Source organism: Vigna umbellata, chromosome 4 (assembly GCF_029865625.1).
Source record: "Vigna umbellata cultivar VRB3 chromosome 4, Vumbellata_1.0, whole genome shotgun sequence".
Taxonomy (NCBI): Eukaryota; Viridiplantae; Streptophyta; class Magnoliopsida; order Fabales; family Fabaceae; genus Vigna; species Vigna umbellata.
In genome coordinates, this window is record NC_142168.1 from 2,222,593 (window position 1) to 2,245,033 (window position 22,441).

Below are 22,441 nucleotides of genomic sequence, written 5' to 3' on the forward strand. Positions count from 1 at the left end.
AATTCAACCTTTTTTTAAACTTAACAATTTTTAAATTAAAATATCTATATTATTATATAAAGATGATTCCTCTATATTATCTTTTATTAACTAATCATTTACCAATTTTACTTTTTAATTGACTGTTATTTTTTAAATTTAACGTTTTTTTTAAAAATTCAATCTTTTTTTCAAATTAATTATTTTTAAACTAAAATAAATATTTATAATAAAATATTACATAAAAAATAAATAAAAACTATCTACAATAAAATTATAAAAAATATTTATATTTATTTTAATAATTATAATTTTATTATTTTTTGTTATGGTAAATTTTATAAAAACAATACTAGTTCATAAAATAATATCAATTTGTAAAGGAAAATGACACTTGAACAACCATTTTTGACAACATTTAGACACGCGCACACGTGTCAAAATCTGAGTGGTCCAGTTGGAAAAATTAAATGAAAATGGACCACTCAGATTTTGACACGTGTGCGCGTGTCTAAATGTTGTCAAAAATGGTTGTTCAAGTATCATTTTCCGTTTGTAAATCTTATTGAATATGATTTCTTTTATTCTTTTCAATTATTTATATTAAATGTTTAAATAATAAAACTATGTTCTTAATATCAGTTTAATGAAACGATCTTTAACCTGTTTTTGGCCAAGTTTAACTATTTCAATAATCCCGACATTTTTCTATGACCGAGAAACTAAAACCATACTGTTATTATAGTTAGCAACGGAAATTATAATGAAGTTGTTAAAATAATAAATTATTAAATTATTTGAAATTTAAATTTGTTTATTTGCGTTACGTGGGTCAAAATCAACGTTGTTGTTCTTTTGCTCGAATGTCATTGACTTTTCAACCATCGGTTTCCAAGTTTTATTCTTTTTGGTGGCCCAATATTAATATATTAATATTCATATAAAAAACTACATAACTTAAAAGAAGATTATGACTTATAAAAAATAGTGGCAGATGTTATTGAACAGTTCTCAAATTAAGCATTGAGTGAACTAAACTTTTAAACTTTTAGTAGTATGAAGTCAAAACTAACTGATAAAGGAAATAAAGTCAAATACTTTTAGTCACGATATTTATGCATCTTTTCAATTTTAATAAATACAAACAGAAATAATTTAGTCGATCCAAAATTTAAATTTATTCTTTATTTCTAGTTTTATTTCAATTTCGAAACTCTCATTTCTAATTATCTTGGTAACTTTATTAAAGAGAATTTTCACAAGTTTGCATTGCATTTGATTTTTATATACAAGTTTTTAATGATATACGAGTAAGATTAATTAAATTTGATTGTTAGTTTAACACGCTTTTTACGTATTAGAATTTCACTTTAGTATAAAGAACCAACTAATATAAAATCTAACACAATATTTTCTGCACATATTACCATGTAAAAAGAAAAAAGAAATTGTCATCTTTAATTTCAGCTACGGACATGATTATGTATAATGATGTTAAAATGAATTAAAATTTGTAGATCAATCCAACTCATTACGAGTTTCACCATAATTAAATTTTAAAAAATTTATGAATTTCGATACACATCAAAATTAAATCTAACCTACTAAAAATATGACTTACTTTGGTTAAATCGATGATGAGCCAAGTTAGTTTATCAACATAATCATAAATTTTAAATTAAATTAAAAAAAAGAAAATCCTAAATCTAAAATTTCTTATGACGTGAATTTATCCTTCAAGACTTTAATATTATAAATGGATAAAGGGATAAATCACAATAATGATTTGATCTTATATCTTAATTTGTTTTGTACTTTTATACTTTTGGATTGTATTTTGAGTTTAACATGATTTTAGATTGTATTGTATTTTTTCTATTTGAAATTTAACATAATTTTATATTATATTTGAATTGAACTTTATTTAGATTTTAATTAGAAAAAATGTTTTTTATTGAAAAAAAATTATAATTAAATAAGTCATTGAGTCAACTTGTTTAACCTACAAATCTTTAGTTAATTAAGTCGGATTCAAATATTTTAAACTACTAATAAATAAAACAAGTTGAATTGACTTATTAAATAATCAATCCATGATTAACCGAGTTGAGTCGAGTCAAGTGACTTATTTTGACAATACTAGTTTTATCTAAAAGAAAAGAAAAACAGAACCCAATTTACCTTGAATTAAACCTAAGTCATTATTTGAAAAAAGATTATATCTATTAGTGATACTCCTTCGAGTTGTTAGTGGTATACTAATTGTAATACAATTTCAAGTTTAAGCTTCTAATGATGATTTTTTCTTTTCTTTTTCTTTCTTTTTTTAACAAAAAGGCTTCAATCTTAGTCATGATTTAGTGATTTAGCTTTAAAAAATTTAGTGATTCACTTCATCATTTGGGTTTGAGAATCATCACATGTTAGGGTGTTACTCCCTCCACCACCACATTTTCTTCCTCCACCTCCCCAATTCTATTACATATTTTTTGAATTACAAAACTAACCTTTTATAATTACAAAAATAACCTTTTTACTTTTTAATCCTAATTATTTATTTTAACCCTAAAATCTATCTTTTTACCCCTTCTCACCCACCTCCCAACCTTCTCAGATTCTCACCCAAACTCCATCACATCCGTTTCTCATCTTCCATTTTTCCTCCATAGGCCTGATATGTCTCCTCCTCAAAAATACATTATTAAAATACATCAAAATATATTCAAAAATAATATATCAAAAAATATAAATTATATTATTTAAATATCTTCAAAATTAATATAAAAAAAACTGTAAAATATAAACCGTATAATCTTTAAACGGATGTCAACATCCGTTTAAGGGGAAAACGGATGTCGACATCCGTTTAAGGGGAAAACGGATGTCGACATCCGTTTTCCCTTAAACGGATGTTGACATCCGTCGACGGATGCTCACATCCGTTTAACGATTACGGTTTATATTTTAGGGTTTTATTACGCACCTTCACGCCTCTGAACCTCTCACGCCTCTAAACCAGCACCTTGAAGCACCACCCCACTCACGGCTGAAGATGAATTGTTTTCCCCACTTTCAATCTTACTAAACACAAAGTCTACCACACTCTCACGTCACAATTCTATAAAAGAGAAGAAGAAGTGAAACATGAGAGACAACCAACGATGGTGGAACGTAAGAGTGAACCTGAGAAAAATAATAAAGAGAAAGAGGGAAGAATGATAAAGAGAATGAATGTTCACGTGAGATTTTAAATAATATTAATCCTAAAATTTTAATAAGGGTAAAATAGGAATGAAAAAATAAAAAAAAGGGTAAAAGGGAAATGGGGTGGTGGAGGAAGCAAGTTGTGGTGGTGGAGGGAGTAACACCCCACATGTTATTGGGTTTGGGCCCAATGGTAAATTAATGTACTGGCTTGTGATGTAGGATATAATAGTAACCATTCATGATACAGAAACGAGATAACTTAATATGGTGATTTTTAATAAATTAAGTAATAATATAATAATACATCCAATTGAGATTTCATATCATAAAATGAAAAAATATTTTCATAAATATATAAAAAAATTACTATATTATTTGTGGTCAACTTTCTTGAGTTCGCATGAATGAAAATTCCATGAACAAAAAGATTCATCTAAACCAAAACAAAAAGATTGTAGACTTTTTCTTTTGTTTATTTTTTATATATTGTTTACTTTTCAATTATTTCTATTTAAAGTGGAACTCTTCATTTCATACATTTACAATTTTTACGGGTATTTTAAAATTAAATATCTTCTTTTATTAGACCATTTTTCTTTAATCCTTTCTAAGGAAAAGATTCCGATCAAATCATGTTTTTTTTTTATATATATTCTAAAGATAATAACTAATAGTGTGAGAAACTTTGAACACACATATATAAGGATAAGGTGAGATATTTCTCTCTTTAACATTTATGTTAAATTTGATTTTATATGATTAAAGAATGTAAGAAGAACATTAGAGATAAGGATTGAACTTAACGAATCATGGTATTACATGATTGAATCAAACCTTACCAAAACGAGGAAGACAATTTGCATTGCATTGTAAACGTTATTCCATGTTTGGTCTTCATTAGCTAATAATGGATTTGATATTTTGACTTTCTAGGCACCAAAATAGAGAAGAATAACATAAATATATAGAGAAATGAAAATGCATGATATTTTTTCTTGTTAAAGTTTTGAAGAAGATAGTGCAAAAATCTTGATGGTGTTGCCTTGAATGAATGATCTAAAATTCATCATCCAAATTGTAACCAAAAAGCATATAGAGTTTAAAAAAGAATAAACGACTTTATATAGAAGTGTTTTATTATATTGTATCATATGGTAAAATAGTGTTATGTATCAAAGATTCATATCCATTCAAACTATACAAATGAAGATGATTATAATAACAAAGAATTCAATCACCTCCAAAGTTCTCAACAATACTAATTTTTTTTTGTAAGAGTTTATTAGTTTTCATTTAAGTCAAATTAATCATCTAATTTTTTTTATCAAACCATTAAAAAAATTTCATGCACATGTTAAATTTTAAATGAATTGGAAGTGAATAATTGAATTTGACATCATCCTAGTGCATGTCCCTCATAAACATGTCACTATGAATCTATGACATTTTTCCATCATTAAGTTGAAATATATTCACTAAATGCTTGCCACCAATTTGTGTTCTTCCTCAAAAGAAAGAGCACAATGAAAATACTTTACACCTTTTCAGATTTCATCAGATTGCTTAGGTTGGATATTGGAGGAAGTAATATACATATATGTGAGCTTGGATAATTCACCAAAAAATCCCTAATTAAGATATGAGTTTTTAATATTCTTGTTCCAAATTAAAATAATTTCATCTCTTAAGTATTACTATCTTTGTCTTATTTATGAGAAAAAAAGCATACTATTTTTATTTTCAAATTGTGATTAATTTTAGACATTTCTTTAAATATCGTAATTTTAATTGGTTGTTGACCTTGTAGTTTCTATTTTAAGAAAAAAAAAATCAAAAAATATTAAGAAATTAAATGCAGTTAAGTGATTTTGTTATAAATAATTACAGAGGTAGACCAATATATATATATATATATATATATATATATATATATATATATAATTAAATAATATTATATAATCTACTTTAGTTTTCAAAAATGAAATAATATTATATTACAGTACAATTTTTAAAATATAGTTTAATAATTTTATATAACTTAACTCGGTTAAATATTACTTTAGTTCAATTCAGTTTTCTCTAAACAATTTGAATAATGAGGTTTTCCACAAATTTTTTATGTTTTTCCTATAGTTATCTTTAGGATAACTAATATAAAGTTTCATAGGACTTTACAATAGATTTTTTTTATATATAAATTCTTTTATAGATATTTAAAAAAATATATTCTCATGCATAAATTAGTGTGGTGACATGACACTTTTGTCTATGTGCTTCTCAAAGGTCTCTCTCACTTTAAGAAAACTAAAAACAAAGATGATGAGAGTGCATGTGGATGGTGCATGGGTATGGTGCATGGGCATGATGCATGGGCATGCATGGAGGGTTTGTTTCCTCTGTGGAGAACTGCACGTGGCGAGTGACGTGACATGTGACGAGTGGTGTGACACGTGGCAAAAACACTCACCTGGGAGTCATTATAATGAAGAGACTGCACTTTGCTTTTGTACAGACCTTTTGTAGAGAAATAGGTCAACGCAGTTCATTTTTCCTCTCAATTCATTGTATGATTCATTTCGAAAAAAAAAAGAAAAAAGAAAAAAGAAAAAAAAGATAAAATAAGATGATGAGTTTAATTTGATTAAAGAAAATTAAAAAAGAGAAGAAAACATTGTAGAATACGAAAGACATTTTTAAAGACTATTAATTTTTATATAATTTTAGATAAATTTTTTGTTTACATATAATAATACTGATAAATAATATTAACCTAATAATTGGAATAACATAAGTCATTCATTCGCTTTTAGTGTGAGACTAGTAATAATAAAAATTTATTCCAGTTATTAAATGAAGGTTGCTTTTTTTTTTCTCAAATAATTGTTATAAAATGACTTTAAAGTTTCAGGGACTGTTTTGGAAAAAAGTGAGCAAGCTCATTCCTCCTAATTAATTCAAGATATATTTTGACACTTCTTTTAGTATGTAGAAAAATAAAACATATTCAAATTAATTTCTTCATAGGATAAATTATTTTATAGAAAATTTAATTTACGAAATTTTTATTTCTTAATTTTATTTTTTGCATGTTAGTTTTAGTTTATAAAAACGTATATAATTTTTTTTATTTTTCCTTTTACAAAAGTTATAAAAAAGTTTATCCAAGACAAAATTATATAATACAAAGAAAAATATATTAATTCATTAATATCAATAGTATTTAACTAATTAATTTATGATTAGAGATGAATATTGTTCTAACTTGATTTGTATTCGTTTTAAAGTAACTTAAATAATTTATATTAACTTTTATTTGATATTTGGTTTCATAACTTACTTTTTGTAACACGTGTGTAATCATTTTTATTATTTTTTTATAATAATTTGACATTTATTTAAATTTTATTTGAGATATATATATATATATATATATATATATATATATATATATATATATATTCTTTATATTTGATATTGATATAACACCATCTCATTCAAATAGTATAAATATTATTAAGGAATTATCCCAAGAAAATAATTGTCTAACATTATATACAACACTGAAGTAAATAAAAATATTATTTACTCAAAATAAAAATTAGTAACTACTCTACTTCACTAAACATATGAATGATCACTTCTCAAAGCCTGTTCCTTAGAGATGTTATCACCCTCTAATCACACCAACTAAGTGATCATTGCAAAAGAAACCAACATACACAAAAAAAACAAATGAAAGGTAAGCTAATGTAAAAAAAAAACAACACAAAATATCAAAATTCATCATACATCACATTTGATACAAAATTGAACAAACATCTTGAGCATACCATGATTTGACGATATGATAAAAGTATGAATGTCGAGTTATGACAGGTCATGCACTTGTGGTTACCTCTACTGCTATGCAGAGCCCTTGCCAATGAGTTTCATCTTACCACACACAAGGTCAGTTTGTTCCGTGTCTAAGGCCATAATGGACCACCTAGACTAAGATCTCCTACTACTCTCACCACATGCATCACCCATCTCTAATTGAGAATGAGTAACCACTAGAGCGTCAAGATAACCCCCAAGACTGAGCTTCCTACATTCATACATACCAAACTTGAAACAACCATTTAGAATTTCATCTTAGAAATTCTTATTCAACCACACCTCAATTACATACTTAATATCATGTATAAAACAACATTTAATTCAATAATTACTTTTTAAACAAACATAAAATAGTTCATAGTTATAAGAAATCAAAAGAAAGAAAGCTTCCAATCAAACTCTAAACAATATGCTTAGCACATGTCTCAACCCAGCGAAAGAACTCCCCTTGCTCAGCGAGCCACCCCTCATTCTGGGAATAATGAAACAAAGAATTCTCGTAGAACTCTCGCTTATCCACTGCTACAACCAAATTTCCTCCCAAATTAACTCGCCCAACCCTAGGGCTTGCTCTATGAATGTAGAAACCGAGAGCTTTGCTCGCTTAGCAAGCCTAGGCTCACTCAACGAGACTGCAGAATTTTGCAGAACATCAATTCTGTAGAATCTACACTCCTATTCTTCACATGTTCTAACTCATACACCTCCACATGTACCTACAACTCTCCTCTTTACAAGAAATTGTATTTGGGAACATAACAAGCACAATATAAACCTTCACCATATATATTGCTAACTTTATTATATATAAAAATAATATAATTCTAATGTCATTACCAAAAACAATACAACTTAAATGTCAACCCATTTTAAGTTGTCATTGTCAACCTTTGTTACAAAATTTCTTTCTATGCCAAAGCAATGTAAAGCACACTCATATTTGCCTATACACATTAGTTAAATCACCAAATCTAAAAAAAATGTCCTTCACTACCAACATGAAATAAATCAGCAGACCCAAATATTAAAACCACATAAGGATCATCTAATACAACACTCACATGTCAATTTCTCAAAAATATATTTATATAAAGGTTAAATATGTTTTTGGTCTCTTAACTTTCTGTGAAAATTAGAATTAGTTTCTCTTAATTTAGTCCACCATCTTTAGAACTACATGAATTTAGTCATTTTAACCAAATTTTGTTAAATTTATTTGACATTTCAAACTCGTTTCTCAACTAACATTGAAAAAAGTATCAAATAGTGTAAACAACTCAAATGCTATCATGAAATGTATTTGAAACATCAAATAAACTTAACAAAATTTTGCTAAAAGGACTAAATGCACACATTTATAAAGTTGAAGACTAAATTGGGCTAAAGTTTTGAAGATGGACTAATTTCAATTCTCACTCAAAGTTAAAGGACCAAAATCATATTTAACCCTTTATATAATTATACATTTTGGATCCTTTATTTCACAATTTTGCCTTAAATCAATGGAAGACTTAGCAATAAAATTTAGAGACCTCATTCTTCCAATATAATTTAAATTTATGTGATCTAACCCATGCGAAATATCTTAACTTTTAGAATTTGTAATAAGCAAAGAAGAATTACTAGATATTTCTTTTGAAGATGAAGGCATAAGCCTTAACTTAAAAAAATCATCACAATATATCCTTTAACAAAAAAAAACACCATTTCTAGAAATAACAACCATATTGTACTAAACAACCATTTAGTAATAAAAAGAATATTTTTTCTTTAATTTTTGGTATAAACGAAATATATTTTTATTAGCATACAACATGAACATTAGTCTCATAGTCTATACATCAATTGTTTGAATTAAAAATATAATTTAACTCATGATATATTTCAAATGGGAAATAATATGTAATACCTATAGGAATAATATTAACTTCAGGTTTGTAATTAAATTACAAATTCTGAATAATCTTTAAAAAGTAAGAACGTTGTTTTTTTTATTTGTGAAAGAGTCTTCATCTTCTTTATGGTTTCAATTTCTTCTTTCTCTCTTCAATTTATAAATCCTAGATTCTCCACCATGGAGAGTTATTTCTATTTGTTGAGATTAGATGTAAAACATTGAATCGTTGTGTAAAATTGATATATATATATATATATATATATATATATATATATATATATATATATATATATATATATATATATATTTCGAGATTAAGTTAGTATTGATTTTTATGCTTAATATTTTATGTGGATTGTTTTTCATACTTGGTTTGTGATTCTTGAGTTGATTTGTGATTCTTGAGGTGTTGGAAAATATCTTTAGAATCTAAACTTGAAATTAGATGTCTAACGGATGCTTATATTTAGAAATAGAACTTGGTTGATTAGTAATCTTATACTTTTAAAATTAAAACATAATTTCACTTTATGAGGATTCAATGGATTAAAACATGATAAGTGATCATAAGATCAAAGGCTTAAGGAATAGGATTTGAGTATGTTTTTTGTGAACCTTGTAATCTAATTAAATTATTAAATACAAAAATTATCAATTATTTTACAAAAATATTTAAGAGAACAATATTTATCAATTGTAACTTTCAATTCATTTAATTTATAAAATTATTAAATAATGCTATTTTTTTAAGCACTCGTCATTTAGTAACTTCGGATATTGAAATAATAGCTTCTATGGTTTCCGAAATTTAATTTATTAAAAATAATATTTATAATTAAAAAAAAGTAATGTGATATGTATAAACTTTTTTTTATGCTTTTGGGTGCACATAGTAAAAAGGTGTGGGAACAAGGTGTGTCTCTTTGCTCAATTATCACTTACTTTGTCACTTAAAGGTATCCCTTAAAGATGCTCCTGCTAGGGTCGCTTTAAATTTGCCAATGTCAGATTTGATTCCTTTATATTTTATAGTCTGATTATTTTAACAATTATGAATAGAAAAACTTAGTAGTTTAGATTGTGGTAAAATATAGACTAAGTTAACCTTAATTTATTTTAAAATATTCTACATATAACTATATTTTACTATGCATTATATAATATATTTATTTTAAGGGATGATTTTTAGTTTCTAAACTTCAATACAAAATTTGAATTTATCATTTTTAAACTTTAATATATTTTAATTTTCAAATTTTAAAAATAAACATATATTAAATAATGTTTCAACTCCCATTTGAATTAAAATATATCAAATATTTAGTATAAAGGGTTAAATATGTTTTTAGTCCCTAAACTATTGGTCGTTTCTGGTTTTCGTCCCTCTTCCAAAGTAAGGTACAATTTGGTCCTCATTCTTTAGAAAAACGTCCGTTTTAGTCCTCAAAATTTTGTTTTTAGTCCTCGTTTTAGTCCTCAAAACGTTCGTTTTTTCGACTAAAACGAACGTTTTTTAAAGATTGAGGACTAAATTGTACCTTACTTTGGAAGAGGGACGAAAACCAGAAACGGTCAATAGTTTAGGGACTAAAAACATATTTAACCCTAGTATAAATAATTTAAATATTAATTCAGAATATCTTAAATACATCAAAAAAATTTAACGTAATTAAATTAAAAATTTGTATTTATTTATTTTAAAAAAAAATTCTAATTTCATTTTAAAATTTATGAACTAAAAATATATTTAACATTATTTTAATATTACAGTTAAAAAACATATAAAAAGAATAACGTGTATACGCATAAACAATTGGTAGTGTTAGTTTTTTCAATAAATGAATATTTATCTTATCAAAAGAAAAAAAAAGTCCTCCAACTTTTAGTCTTTTGCTTTATCCATTGCCATGCATGGGTTAATTTGAGAAAATTTATATGACATGGTAAATAAAAAGTTGTGACGAGAACTATGAATAATAAGGTTTTAGGAAAATTACATGAAAAACGTGTTTACTGTATTTGTCTAATAAAAACTCATTAAAAGTCAATATTGATTGTGGAAACATTTGGTTTTGTTTAGGATAAACTTTGAATGGATAAATACTTAAAAATTTATAAATAGAAATTAGAATATATATTTTTTTTTTGTATTTTATTGTAGTTTTTATTTGATCTTTTAGAGATTGATAAAATATGTGGTGTCAGAATGTATTCCTTTGAAGAATAATGAGCAGCATACTTTGGTTTGATGTTAAGTTTTGGTACGTAGATATATGTTTTTCTTCACCTTATGAGTTGACTCTTAAGAAAAGATAAGACGTTGCTGAGATTCATTAATTATAATATGTCTTTCATTTAAATTACATCACTTTATATATTTTTGTTTGATTATTATTTTTCATAGTAAGTTTTATGAGAATAAATAATATTACAATAACATGACCATTTTTTTTATTAGATTCTGCAACATACTTCATTCAATATCATTACTGTGGTATATGTCAATATGTTTTCATTTTAAGATATTTTCTCAAGAGTTCTTGAAGACACAAGTCCATACAAATTTATTTGTTGCAAATTAATCCTACCAAGTTGTCCATTAGACAGTGACAAAGGGCCATTTTCAGAATTAAATTATACATTAACTCATGATTTTATACAATGCTTTAAACATTTATAACTTGAAATAAATATAACTAGATTTAACTAAATTACCCCCTCTATCTAAAAATATATAGAAGATGACCATAAACTAAATCCTCTCATTGAAATCCAAGATAAACTAGTATTTATTGGAACTAGAATTGTAATCTAGAGTTAACTTTGATCTTGGAGTTGGTGTGCTTGGCAAAAGCCAAACATTTGTGTTCTAACTCTCAGACTCCGGGTCTATTATATTTGTGGCCAGAACCCTGATGATCACTTGTGTAATGATCCTCATGAACTTTTTTGTACACATAAACCATGGAAATCCAGACATAAAGACACATGTTAACAGCACTCAACGCTGCCAAAACCCAGTAAAAGTGATCAAGATGTGCCCTATTGAGATTGTTACCAAGCCACTTCTCACCATGCCTTGATGTGATAGCCTCAACAACAACTATGACAATGTTTCCAAGAAAACTACCAACCCCAACAGTGCTTATGTATGCTGCAGCTCCCAAACTCCTCAAAGCCTCAGGCATTTGGTCATAGAACAACTCTTGCAGCCCGACAATTGTAAATGCATCAGAGATTCCAGTGATCGTGTACTGAGGAAGCAGCCACCATATGCTGATTGGTAAAATTGCTTTGGGGTCATCAACTAGGCCATGCTCCTTTGCAACAGCAACCCTTTTGGCCTCCACAAGTGCTGACACAACCATGTTGAGAATTGACAGAAAAAGTCCAACCCCAATTCTCTGCAGCACTGTTATCCCAGTGGCTTTCCCTGTGAACTTTCTTGCCAGTGGCACAAAGACACGGTCGTAGAATGGCACTGCAAAGAGGATTGTGACTCCAACAAGGCCTTGGAGTGATGCTGGAGGGATCTGAAAATGTGGCCCTATGGAACGTTCCATTGTGGCACCTTGCTTGATGAAGTATGTGTGCACTTGAGCTTGCACAACTGTGAACATCAAACAGCTTATCCATATTGGAATCAAACGAAGAACAAGCTTCACTTCCTCAACCTGTGTCACTGAACACAATCTCCAAGGATCTCTTGTCTTGCTTTTGGAGTCAACTTCATCAATCATCGCTGCCTTGTCTAAAAATCTGTTTCAGTTTCATCCAATTTCGTCTCAGCAATCATGTGGTAATCGAAAGTGTCAACAAAAACACAGGGAAAAAGAAAAAGATTGTCCTAGTTCCACAATCAATTGTTGGTATCAACTCCAACCGTAGACCAAACCCATGTGGCCCCCATGAGTTTTCGTGTTTCAGAGTTGACTCCAATCAGATTTTCAGTGAGTGATGGGAATAATTCTTGTATGAGTGGTACAACTAATAAGATACTTGTAGAATGCATTAAATAATGATAAAGTCTATGTTTCTTTCTTTTTGGTAGTGGCCAAGTCTATGTTAAAGTCTTGTGTTGAAACATGGGTGATGGTTAATTTAATATCGTTCCATGCTTTTTGATTTGTGATTATAAAATACAGTGCTCACAGCAGTGCTTGTGTTAAGGATGCAAAAAAAAGAGAGAAACTGAGGCACCGTCTTAATAGGCTTAGATGTGAAAAATGAGGTATGCATGTAAAATGATAGCATTCACCATGTGCTTGTGACAAAGGATTCCACTTTCAAGCATTTGATCCGTAAAAAAATATCAACACCTAAATACTTCTTTGATTTAGAGGGGCTGAAATTTCTAGACAACCCCCTTATTCTTTTTAACAACATTGTTTACTTTGATTCATTATACTTATTCTCTTCATCTAATAAAAAAGAAGTTCAACTTAGTTGCTCAATAATTATCATCATAATAAAATGCATGTTCTTTAAACTTAGTTCACTCTTCCCACCACAAATTCATCATCATTCGTTCCACCTCTACTTAGTCATAATCCACATGGAGAAGCCACTTAATTGTTTTCAAATGGGCATGTGTTTTCAAGGAAAAAAAATGATTCTTTCTATGAACTTTAGTAAATCACAAATCTTTCTATGGATGTATAAAAAAAGTTATTTCTAATCATATAACAAAAATGTCATCTTTTTCTTTATAGAATAATGGGAAAGAAAAATGTGGAGAGTTCTACAAGTTAGAAGAAGTGGCACCCACCTATATTGAGGAGTATGAAGGAGAGTGTGGATTTTTGGTTGAGCATGGAGATGATGGGGCTCATCTTGCTCCTTCTCCTCATAGCAAAAATTGTGGAGACCGTGCGTGGAGAGCACGCGCCACTTCCGTGAAGCGGCCACAAAGACTTGGGCCAGCCTGGTAAATGGGCTCCCTGCTGGGCCTTCCTTTCTGTACCTTTTGATTCCCAACAAGAAGACTGCCAATGCCAAAGCCAACACCCCTGCCAGCACTCCCAGCCCCACTCCCCACCCAACATTGTCCTGTTTCATCAATTCCCAATTCACATCATCCACATCATCATTCACAATCATACATCAAAACATCATCAAGGAACATACCATGACATCATAATATGTATTTTAGAATTGAAGATTAAGTGGTTATGTATTATGATTATAGATAAGCATCACTCACGAATTTGGATTCTCTGTTAAGTTTTTTTGTGTTTTCCATATGTTGTATCTTTAAAGTATAAACACTGATTTTAATATTTTAAAATATATTAAAAAAATTGAATATACCAATATCAGTGTATTTTTATACAACCCAAAAAAACCATCATAATCCACTCACAAGGAGAGGATTTTTGTCTATATAAAACCAAACATTCTTGGTAAAATATTAAAGTCATGGAGCACTCTTCCCACCTTTTTTAAATGAACAATGCATTTCACTTATAACTTGTCCAAGGGTGGTGCATATAAATGGAAAAGACTTATGTGAGGAATATGTTCCCATGTTAGTGAAACTTGATATTCTAATAAAGAAATGCGTGTGATCCATAAATTCTCTTTTGGGTGTTTATCCACTATAGTACTATTCCATTTGATTTAGCCTCACACACATATAAAATAAATAAATCAATCAATTTTATATTGCTTCTTTTATTTTACTAGTCCCACCTATGACCTACCTTCCAAACCATTCTTTTATAAGAGAAAAATAATGTTATTCATTGTCAACAAGGATATTATATTGTACATTGCATGGCCATCTTTTGATTAGTTAATCACTTTCTTGTGGATAATGACTACTACTAATAATCAAATGTTTTAGAATAGTTTAATCTTCAATAGGGGTTTTGGTTTTTTCCCAAGAAACAAATGCGGAACATTCAATCCTAGACTTCGAAAACAACTTTATCCCAAATAAGTTAACTATAGTTGTGTTGTCAAAATCTAATGGTCCATGGAATGGACGTAAGTTAATGTGTTACGTCTTAAATATTGATTAAATTGAGTAAAAAGGTAAAGTCATATGCAAAACTTGGCTAATAATGAAACATAGAAGATATGTGCTAAACGTGGTTATATTACCAAATGCAATTAAATAATTAATCACAAAACAACAAATTAGCAATAGAGGAAATCCAACTTTTGTCATTCGACAGATTTTTAAAGACTTTTAGCAACAATTTGATTCTCTAATGATTCTTTTCAGTTATAAATATTTCGAAACTTACCGTGTTTTGGAATCAAATTAGTGCCACGAGATAATAAAAGTTAGAACATGTTTTTATCAGCAAAAGCTTAAGATAATTATAGTAATAATATAACATTATTTCTAATTACCCTTAATTTAGAAATGCAAGAATTATTCTTAAAAAAACAATTTGGTGTTACCAATATTTTAGATAATCAAATTGATGCTAGTTTTTTTTTTCTTTTCATGAATGATGAAAAAACCAAGCTAAAAATCTAACACATCAAATTAATCATTAAAATGTCCTTTTAATCTCTAAAATAACCCGATCAAATAGCATCCACTTTACCCTCTAAATTTATAAAAGCATATTTATATTTTACTCAATCAGAAACAATAAAAACAAATGAATTTGAGTAATTTACCTGAAGATATATGACAACAAAAACAGAAGCAGTTGAGCCAGCAACAATTCCTAGATACCACCAGTTGAAGAAGGAACTTTTGGCGTCTCTCTCTTCAGGCGTGTCCTCGTCGAACTGATCGGCGGCGAAGGTTTGAACACAGGGTTTGTGACCTCCGTCCCCGATGGCAAGGACATAAAGCGCCACGAAAAATAGAAGTTTGTGCTTGAGAGCAGTCACTGAAAGGGTCAAGAAAATCATGCCCTGTAGCACATACATGATGATGATGATGTGAGGATAACATATGATATTCTTCTTCCATCAACAATGGCTAAAACTATGCATTAAACTAATTGACAGTGCATGCATGGCTGACATGTATAATGTGGACAATCACAGGAAATATGCAAATCTTGTACGGAATATTGGAATCACAATTGATGTGCTCAAGCATTTGAGTGTTCCATGGAAGTGGAAAAGTGTGTTCCCATAACAACAAATAATACCCCACATAATACCCGCAATTAACATCTCAATAATTAAGTGCTGAAACTTTAATCATCAACAGTGTGTTTTGCAAGTAATGTTCACCACCTTTCAATAATTTATGTGGTTAATGGATTTCCATTATATTATTAGTTTGTTAATTACTCAAATTATCTTTTAATATATATTTTAATTTAAATATGATTCAACTCTATGAAATCCACTTGTAACTTATTTATATATTATAAATATGTATTGATATGAAATCTTTAATAAAAAGAATTCACTAAAGGAACTTTGTGATTTTTGAATCCAATTGGAATTTAACATAAGTCAGTTGTGTTTATATTCACCAAGAAAACATACTCACATCAAGAATCAAGTATCTCCTAAGTTTCAATTTTTAGTTTTTATATTCATCTAAATGGTGTTGTTCTTCTTTTTTCAACTGGGTTTTCATATTTGACAAATGAATGAATCTCTGTTACTTAGAATACTAAGAATTTTAAAAATTTATATTTATGGCTGTTAAATTATATGAAGGTTTTCAGAGAAATATTAAATTCGATCACAGTGTTCAATGTGCAATGAAGTTTGTGTTTAGAAGAAAACAACCTCGATGAGATGTAAACAATTAGTTGTCATGTGATATTTATTATTACTGTACCACGGTTATAAATTTATTAAATGACTGTTTTCTTCTCTCAGATGTTATTTATTATTCCTTCTTTCCCTGCAACTTTAATTAAAGAAACGTTGAGTTACTCATGTTTTCAAGTTTTCGATACATAACTAATGATTTTATTTAAGGTTTAATTAATGCATTAATTAAATTACTTTGCAGAAATTGCATGGTCATGCAAAGCACTACGAAACTTGATATTCTTAAATATTTAATTAGTTAACTCTGAGTTGTGGTTCTCTTTGTTATGTTTATAAGTTAAAATATATTGATTTATGCTAATTTTGATATTTTAAAAAATATATATATTTTTAATATATTAAAATTAGTGTAGTTTTATGACATATTAGGAATGCTACAAAAAGATTTCACAAAGAATTTATAACACTAAAACCAGAAGTTTAAATTCCAATTTTATGAAACTTTCTTATTAATATACACTAGTATAAATTAATATTTAAGATCTTCAATCCTAAAAATAAAAAATAAAATATTTTTTAGAAATTTAAATTTCTATCACCAATCAAATAAAACATTAATTAATAAAAGTCATAAAATTTAAATTAAGATCTTATATGATAAAAAAAACCTTAAAAGTGATAACAATTAAAAAGCTTATTTTTTATATCATTTCCATTACAAGAGTGAATAAATAAAGTATTAATTTCTTTTTCGTAAATTCCATTATCACACATCACTTTAATTAATATTGTATTAGATAAGCCACTACTTTAAAGCAGAAATATGTTATTTTTTATTTTTACAATTAAAAATCTTACTTAATACGTAGATCATATCAGATAATGTAATTAAGAGATACTATAAGATTCTGAGTCATAAATTTATAATCTATAATAGAAATATCTTTTATGCTTAAAATGTTTAAGATGGCACGTATTTGTAAGAAAAGAGAAACATTTAGGCCATATATTAAATACTTTAATTTATTTTCTAAAGTTACTAAATAATCATAATTAAAGCAATGTTAGAGACATTTTGGGTATTCTATTCGCATAAAGAAATTAATTTTTTTGAGGTCACATTCAAAAATTGTATAAGAAAAAACAGAGTCCAAACCAAAAGAAAACAACACTATAGATAGTGTTATACCATTTTTTAATTAAAATAAAATGAATCTTTATCATTTTAATTTTTGTATTAAGAAACAAATATATGCAACAACATCCAATGCAGAGAACAAGGAAAAAAAAATTCAGTGTCCTTAAAGTAATAGTTAAGGAATCAATAAATATTATTTTGTTTCATTTAATTAATTTTAGAAGCAAAGCACGGTTCTTTAAAAAAAATATTTAACTACAGAAATTCCCATACCAAAATATTCCTTATAAAATTGACTTTATAAAAGGAATTGAATGTACTTGTATAAAATATAAATCTTTAAATTAATATACGTTTTTCCTTTTAAAAAAAAGTACTACTATGATAGACAAATTTTAGTAACACAACAAACTTTGACCAAAATATCTTTATTGTGACAGTGTTGTAAATTCATTTCTAGATTCGAGTGACACATATCAACAATAAACAAAAAAAATTCAATAATTTTAATATGTAAATTAAAAATAAAAAATAAAAAGAAAATAATTATTTACAATTATATATACACAAATAAAACATGGAATTTATCTGAGAGCACTTGATAAAATAACGCGTTTACGAGATTCTGCTGAACGAAAAAAAGAAATAGTAAAAAATTGAGGTGATATTTATTATGGTTCCCGAACGATGTGGGACCATAGACGTAAGTGAGTGAAGTTGCAAAAAGACAAAGTTGTTGCATCGTGAGCACATAAATTAGATTCCACCCATTTGGCAAGAATCAAGCAGGGAAGAAGAGAGACATGACAATGTTTTACCCAAAGCAATTGAACTTGTTGCAACAGTGAAAAGATTAAAGCAAGCAAATGATGAAAAAGGGGTGAATTTTTTTTTACTTACCACAAGATAGATGAGCGATGACAAGAGAATGGTGTTGAAGCGACCCAGATAGGAATCAGCTATGAAACCTCCAAGCAAAGGGAAGAGGGAGGAAGCTCCCACCCATGTGTTCACATCTTTCGCTGCTTGCGTGATGGGTTCGTTCAGAACATTCGTCAGGTACTGGATAAGGTTACTCGCCAATCCTTGGTACGCAAATCTCTCAGCAAACTCCACAACTATACCCAAAACATAGGTCAAGTAACGAATTCAAGATCAAACTCGTGATGATGATGATGATGATGAAAGAGAAAGAGTGTTTGTGTGTGTGTGTGTGAGTGAGTGAATATGTTAATGTGTGTTTGGATTCGTTTCTCTTGTTTTCAGAGTTTGATGGAGTTGGAACTGAGCAAAGATGTTTGAGTTTTGGAAAATCAAGGTTTGATGTGAAGTATGTGCAAGGTGTTTGTGTTAATGTGTGTGTGTGAGAGAGTGTGAAGAGCTGGAATGAGAAAGGGAAAATGGGGGATGAGAGACTCACATATGATGAAGATGGCAGCATTCCAACCACCCTTGTGGTTTGAGGGATGGTGGATGAGGGAATTGCTCTTGCTGCTGCTGCTGGTTCTGGCATCAGCCATGGCTGATTGAATGGTGAAGAGAAGAAAGTGATGAGAAAATTTTCAAAGGGCTTTGGAGAATGGTGTGAAGGGTTGATGTTTGGGGAGCCTCCATCAGGAGATTGGTGCTTATATAGGCTGAATCGTGGGTGAGTGAACACCACCACTCAAAAACTCTGCTTATTTATTGCTTCTCTTTGCAGCACAATTCAATTTTAAGGTATTATATTTTCACCACCTTTTTTTTTTTAATTTTTCCTCACTATTTTAACTTCTGCATTTTCTTTTAAGAAATAAATAATGAAATAACATATTTAATCTTTTTTTCTTTGGGTTATCTGATCTATTTTTCCAAAAATGAACATTTTTTTGCTTTTTTAAATTAGTAAAAAAAATTGAATCTCTTCTGTGGCTATTTTTGAAATCGGATCAACCAGGGGTATCCTAAAAAAGTAAATACTTTAACATTTTGAAAAAGAAAATACTATATATATGTTAAAATCTTAAGTTCAAAATTTAAATAGATACACTTAATATATTTTTATTTTAAGCTGTAAAGTAGCTGTATTTTAATTTATAAATATTTTTCCTTTACGGAACTATTTTAATCTCTTTCATGTTTTCTTTTTCAGATAAATATGGTAATTTTTAACTCTTTTCCAGTTCATATATTTTATTGATAAAAGTTGAATCAAGTTTTTAATTTTTAGCAACGCAACATTGTCACTAATAAATAAATATTAATTGAAATTTAAGAACAGTAAGAGTTATAATATTATAAAATATATAATTGTATATTGTAAATTTACAGATACTTAAGTTTAACTAGATAATGAATTAATATCACTCTCAATTTCGTAAGATAATGTGTTTATAAATATTTTATTTTATATAATATTTTTTTTTTTGTGTAACGTGAGACTTAAAATCATATTTAAATTTCTAACACTAATATATAATTTAAAAGGAATTGAATGAATTTTCCACTTTTAAACGACTTAAAATCATATTTAAATTTCCAACAGTAATATATACTTTAAAAGGAATTAAATATATTTCCCATTTTTAAATTATTATAAAGGATTGTTTAAAAAGTGAGTTATAAATTATGTTGTTACAATATTAAAATATTATTTTTAACAAATAATAAATAAAAATTGTACAGTTTATTAAGAAATTTTTTTGATATAAAAATAACACTATATTATTTTAATAAAATGTATAGATTAAATATTTTATAATTCAGTTTAAGATAAAATACAATTTTTTAATGTTTAGTTCTAAACCTAGACATAAATTAAAAGTAGTTGCTGTCTTAAATTTTGATATATCTCTTTTTCAAAATTTTAAAAATAACGTGTATAATTATCTTAATTTAATTGTATTAAATTTCTTTAACATGTTAAATATATTTTAGGTTTAAATTTGCATCATTTATATTGTTTGACGTGATCCCAAATATTAGTTTAAAATGTCATTCAATAAAATAAAAAATAATTAATGTCATTAAATTAATATAATTATATTTATTTATTTTTAAAATTTAAAATTAAAATATATAAAGATTGAAACATAAACTAATTTTAATTTTGTATTTAAGTTTAGTCAGTAAAAACATATCTAATTCTAATTGTTTATTTACTTTAAAGATAAAAATATATTTAATTTTTTAAAATGATTAAAAATATCGGTTCTTCTGTTAATTGATAATCAAAGTAAATAAAAAAATAATTAACGCAAAAAGGTTGTTATTTGACCTAAAAGTTAATTGTTTCTTTTGTGGAGGAAGCTGCACGTGCCGATCTGGTTCATGACAACACCCACGTGGGAGTCATTATATTGAAGGGACTACACTTTGGTTTTGGTCAGACTTTTTGTTAGACAAATATGTGAACGGAGTTGAGTTTGGTTTGGTACATAGGATAGGATCAATATTCATTCTATGTTTTATTTATACAAAAATATAAATTTAAAAAGATAGAAAATAAAAAATAAATAAGAAAATCATTTTAATCTAAAAGATTACTCCCACTGGATTCAGAAAAAAAATTCATGAATTATAATGGAAAAACACACCCACCAACAATCATAGTGTGTAAATGCAAAATACGTTCAATAGTAACAAATACATATGTACTATGTTAAACTACTTCAAGAAAAAGTTGTATACTAAAAAAAAATCATTATAAATCTACCATTAAAATTCAAATACACATTATATGCTAAATTATCTCAAAATAATTGTAACATATTCAATAAATCTAAAAAACATCTGTTCGTTGGAGTGAAATTTATTCAATAATATTCATTTTTAAGTACATGCACCTCATAATGTTAGAAAGTGACTTTTTAAGTCTAATCCAATCTCATAAAAATGACTTATAAAGTAAAATTTGCACCTCACTCATATTATAATTTGATCTTATTTCTAGTCAATGCGAAACTTCCAACATAACTTATTAAAATAATTAAGTTACTTGTATGTTTAACATGCAATATATTGGTTATTCATATTGCTTTAGTTAAACAAAATAAACATTTTGTATGTAAGGATAATGTTTTTTACTTTAGAATTATTATTATTATTATTATTATTATTATTATTCTTTCTAACCTTATGAAGTGATAGTTTAGTTTTTTCTTGAATAATATTTTTAAGATATGATTAAACATTAGACTATTGCTAAGCGATTATAATACTAGTATAGGTCAGACTTTTTATTTACTCGAATTTTCGAATTTAATTTCTTGTTGTGTCTTACTTTTTGTGGGTGCATGTGACATGAGTTGAATAAAGATATTATTGTTAACATAAGTTTGTAGTGACATGTTTTCTTTTTGAATCATGCTTTTTGGTAGAAAGTAAATACTTCTCTAATTTTGGGAAAAAGTTCCAAGAACACAAAATCTAAAATGATGGGAGCTAACGATTTCTGAAAGTATTTGGTTTTGATGATATTGGTAATTATAGACAAGTTAGAAACAAATTATTTATACACAAAATGTCTTGTTTTATATTGTCATTGTTTTTAGAATTTTCATTCTGTATTTTATATTTTCTTACCCTTATGATATTTTTATATATAATCTTAAACTTATACTTTATATTGTCTTTACACATATGATCTTTATAAATAA

At 27.4% G+C, this 22,441-nt stretch overlaps 1 protein-coding gene across 1 annotated transcript; it reads right to left on the reverse strand.

Moving 5' to 3' along the window:
* Positions 1–11,704: 11,704 nt before the first annotated feature.
* LOC148198971 (protein NRT1/ PTR FAMILY 5.4-like) lies at positions 11,705–19,339 on the reverse strand. Its single transcript, XM_088113930.1, has 5 exons — positions 19,225–19,339; positions 18,705–18,922; positions 15,599–15,841; positions 13,731–14,011; positions 11,705–12,721 (listed from the first exon to the last, which is right to left on the reverse strand). The coding sequence occupies exons 1-5, from the start codon at positions 19,322–19,324 to the stop codon at positions 11,839–11,841; spliced, it is 1,725 nt and encodes a 574-aa protein (XP_087970056.1). The 5' UTR covers positions 19,325–19,339; the 3' UTR covers positions 11,705–11,838.
* Positions 19,340–22,441: the final 3,102 nt, after the last annotated feature.

What these genes read in the sequence shown, in the direction of transcription:
- LOC148198971 (XM_088113930.1), bottom strand. Translation starts at nt 19,324, where the DNA reads ATGGCTGATGCCAGAACCAGCAGCAGCAGCAAGAGCAATTCCCTCATC. An exon ending in TTGTTGTCATATATCTTCAG is followed by an intron (nt 14,012 to 15,598) that starts GTAAATTACTCA and finishes TTGATGAAACAG; the next exon opens with GACAATGTTGGGTGGGGAGT. An exon ending in CTTCATACTCCTCAATATAG is followed by an intron (nt 12,722 to 13,730) that starts GTGGGTGCCACT and finishes AAACTGAAACAG; the next exon opens with ATTTTTAGACAAGGCAGCGA.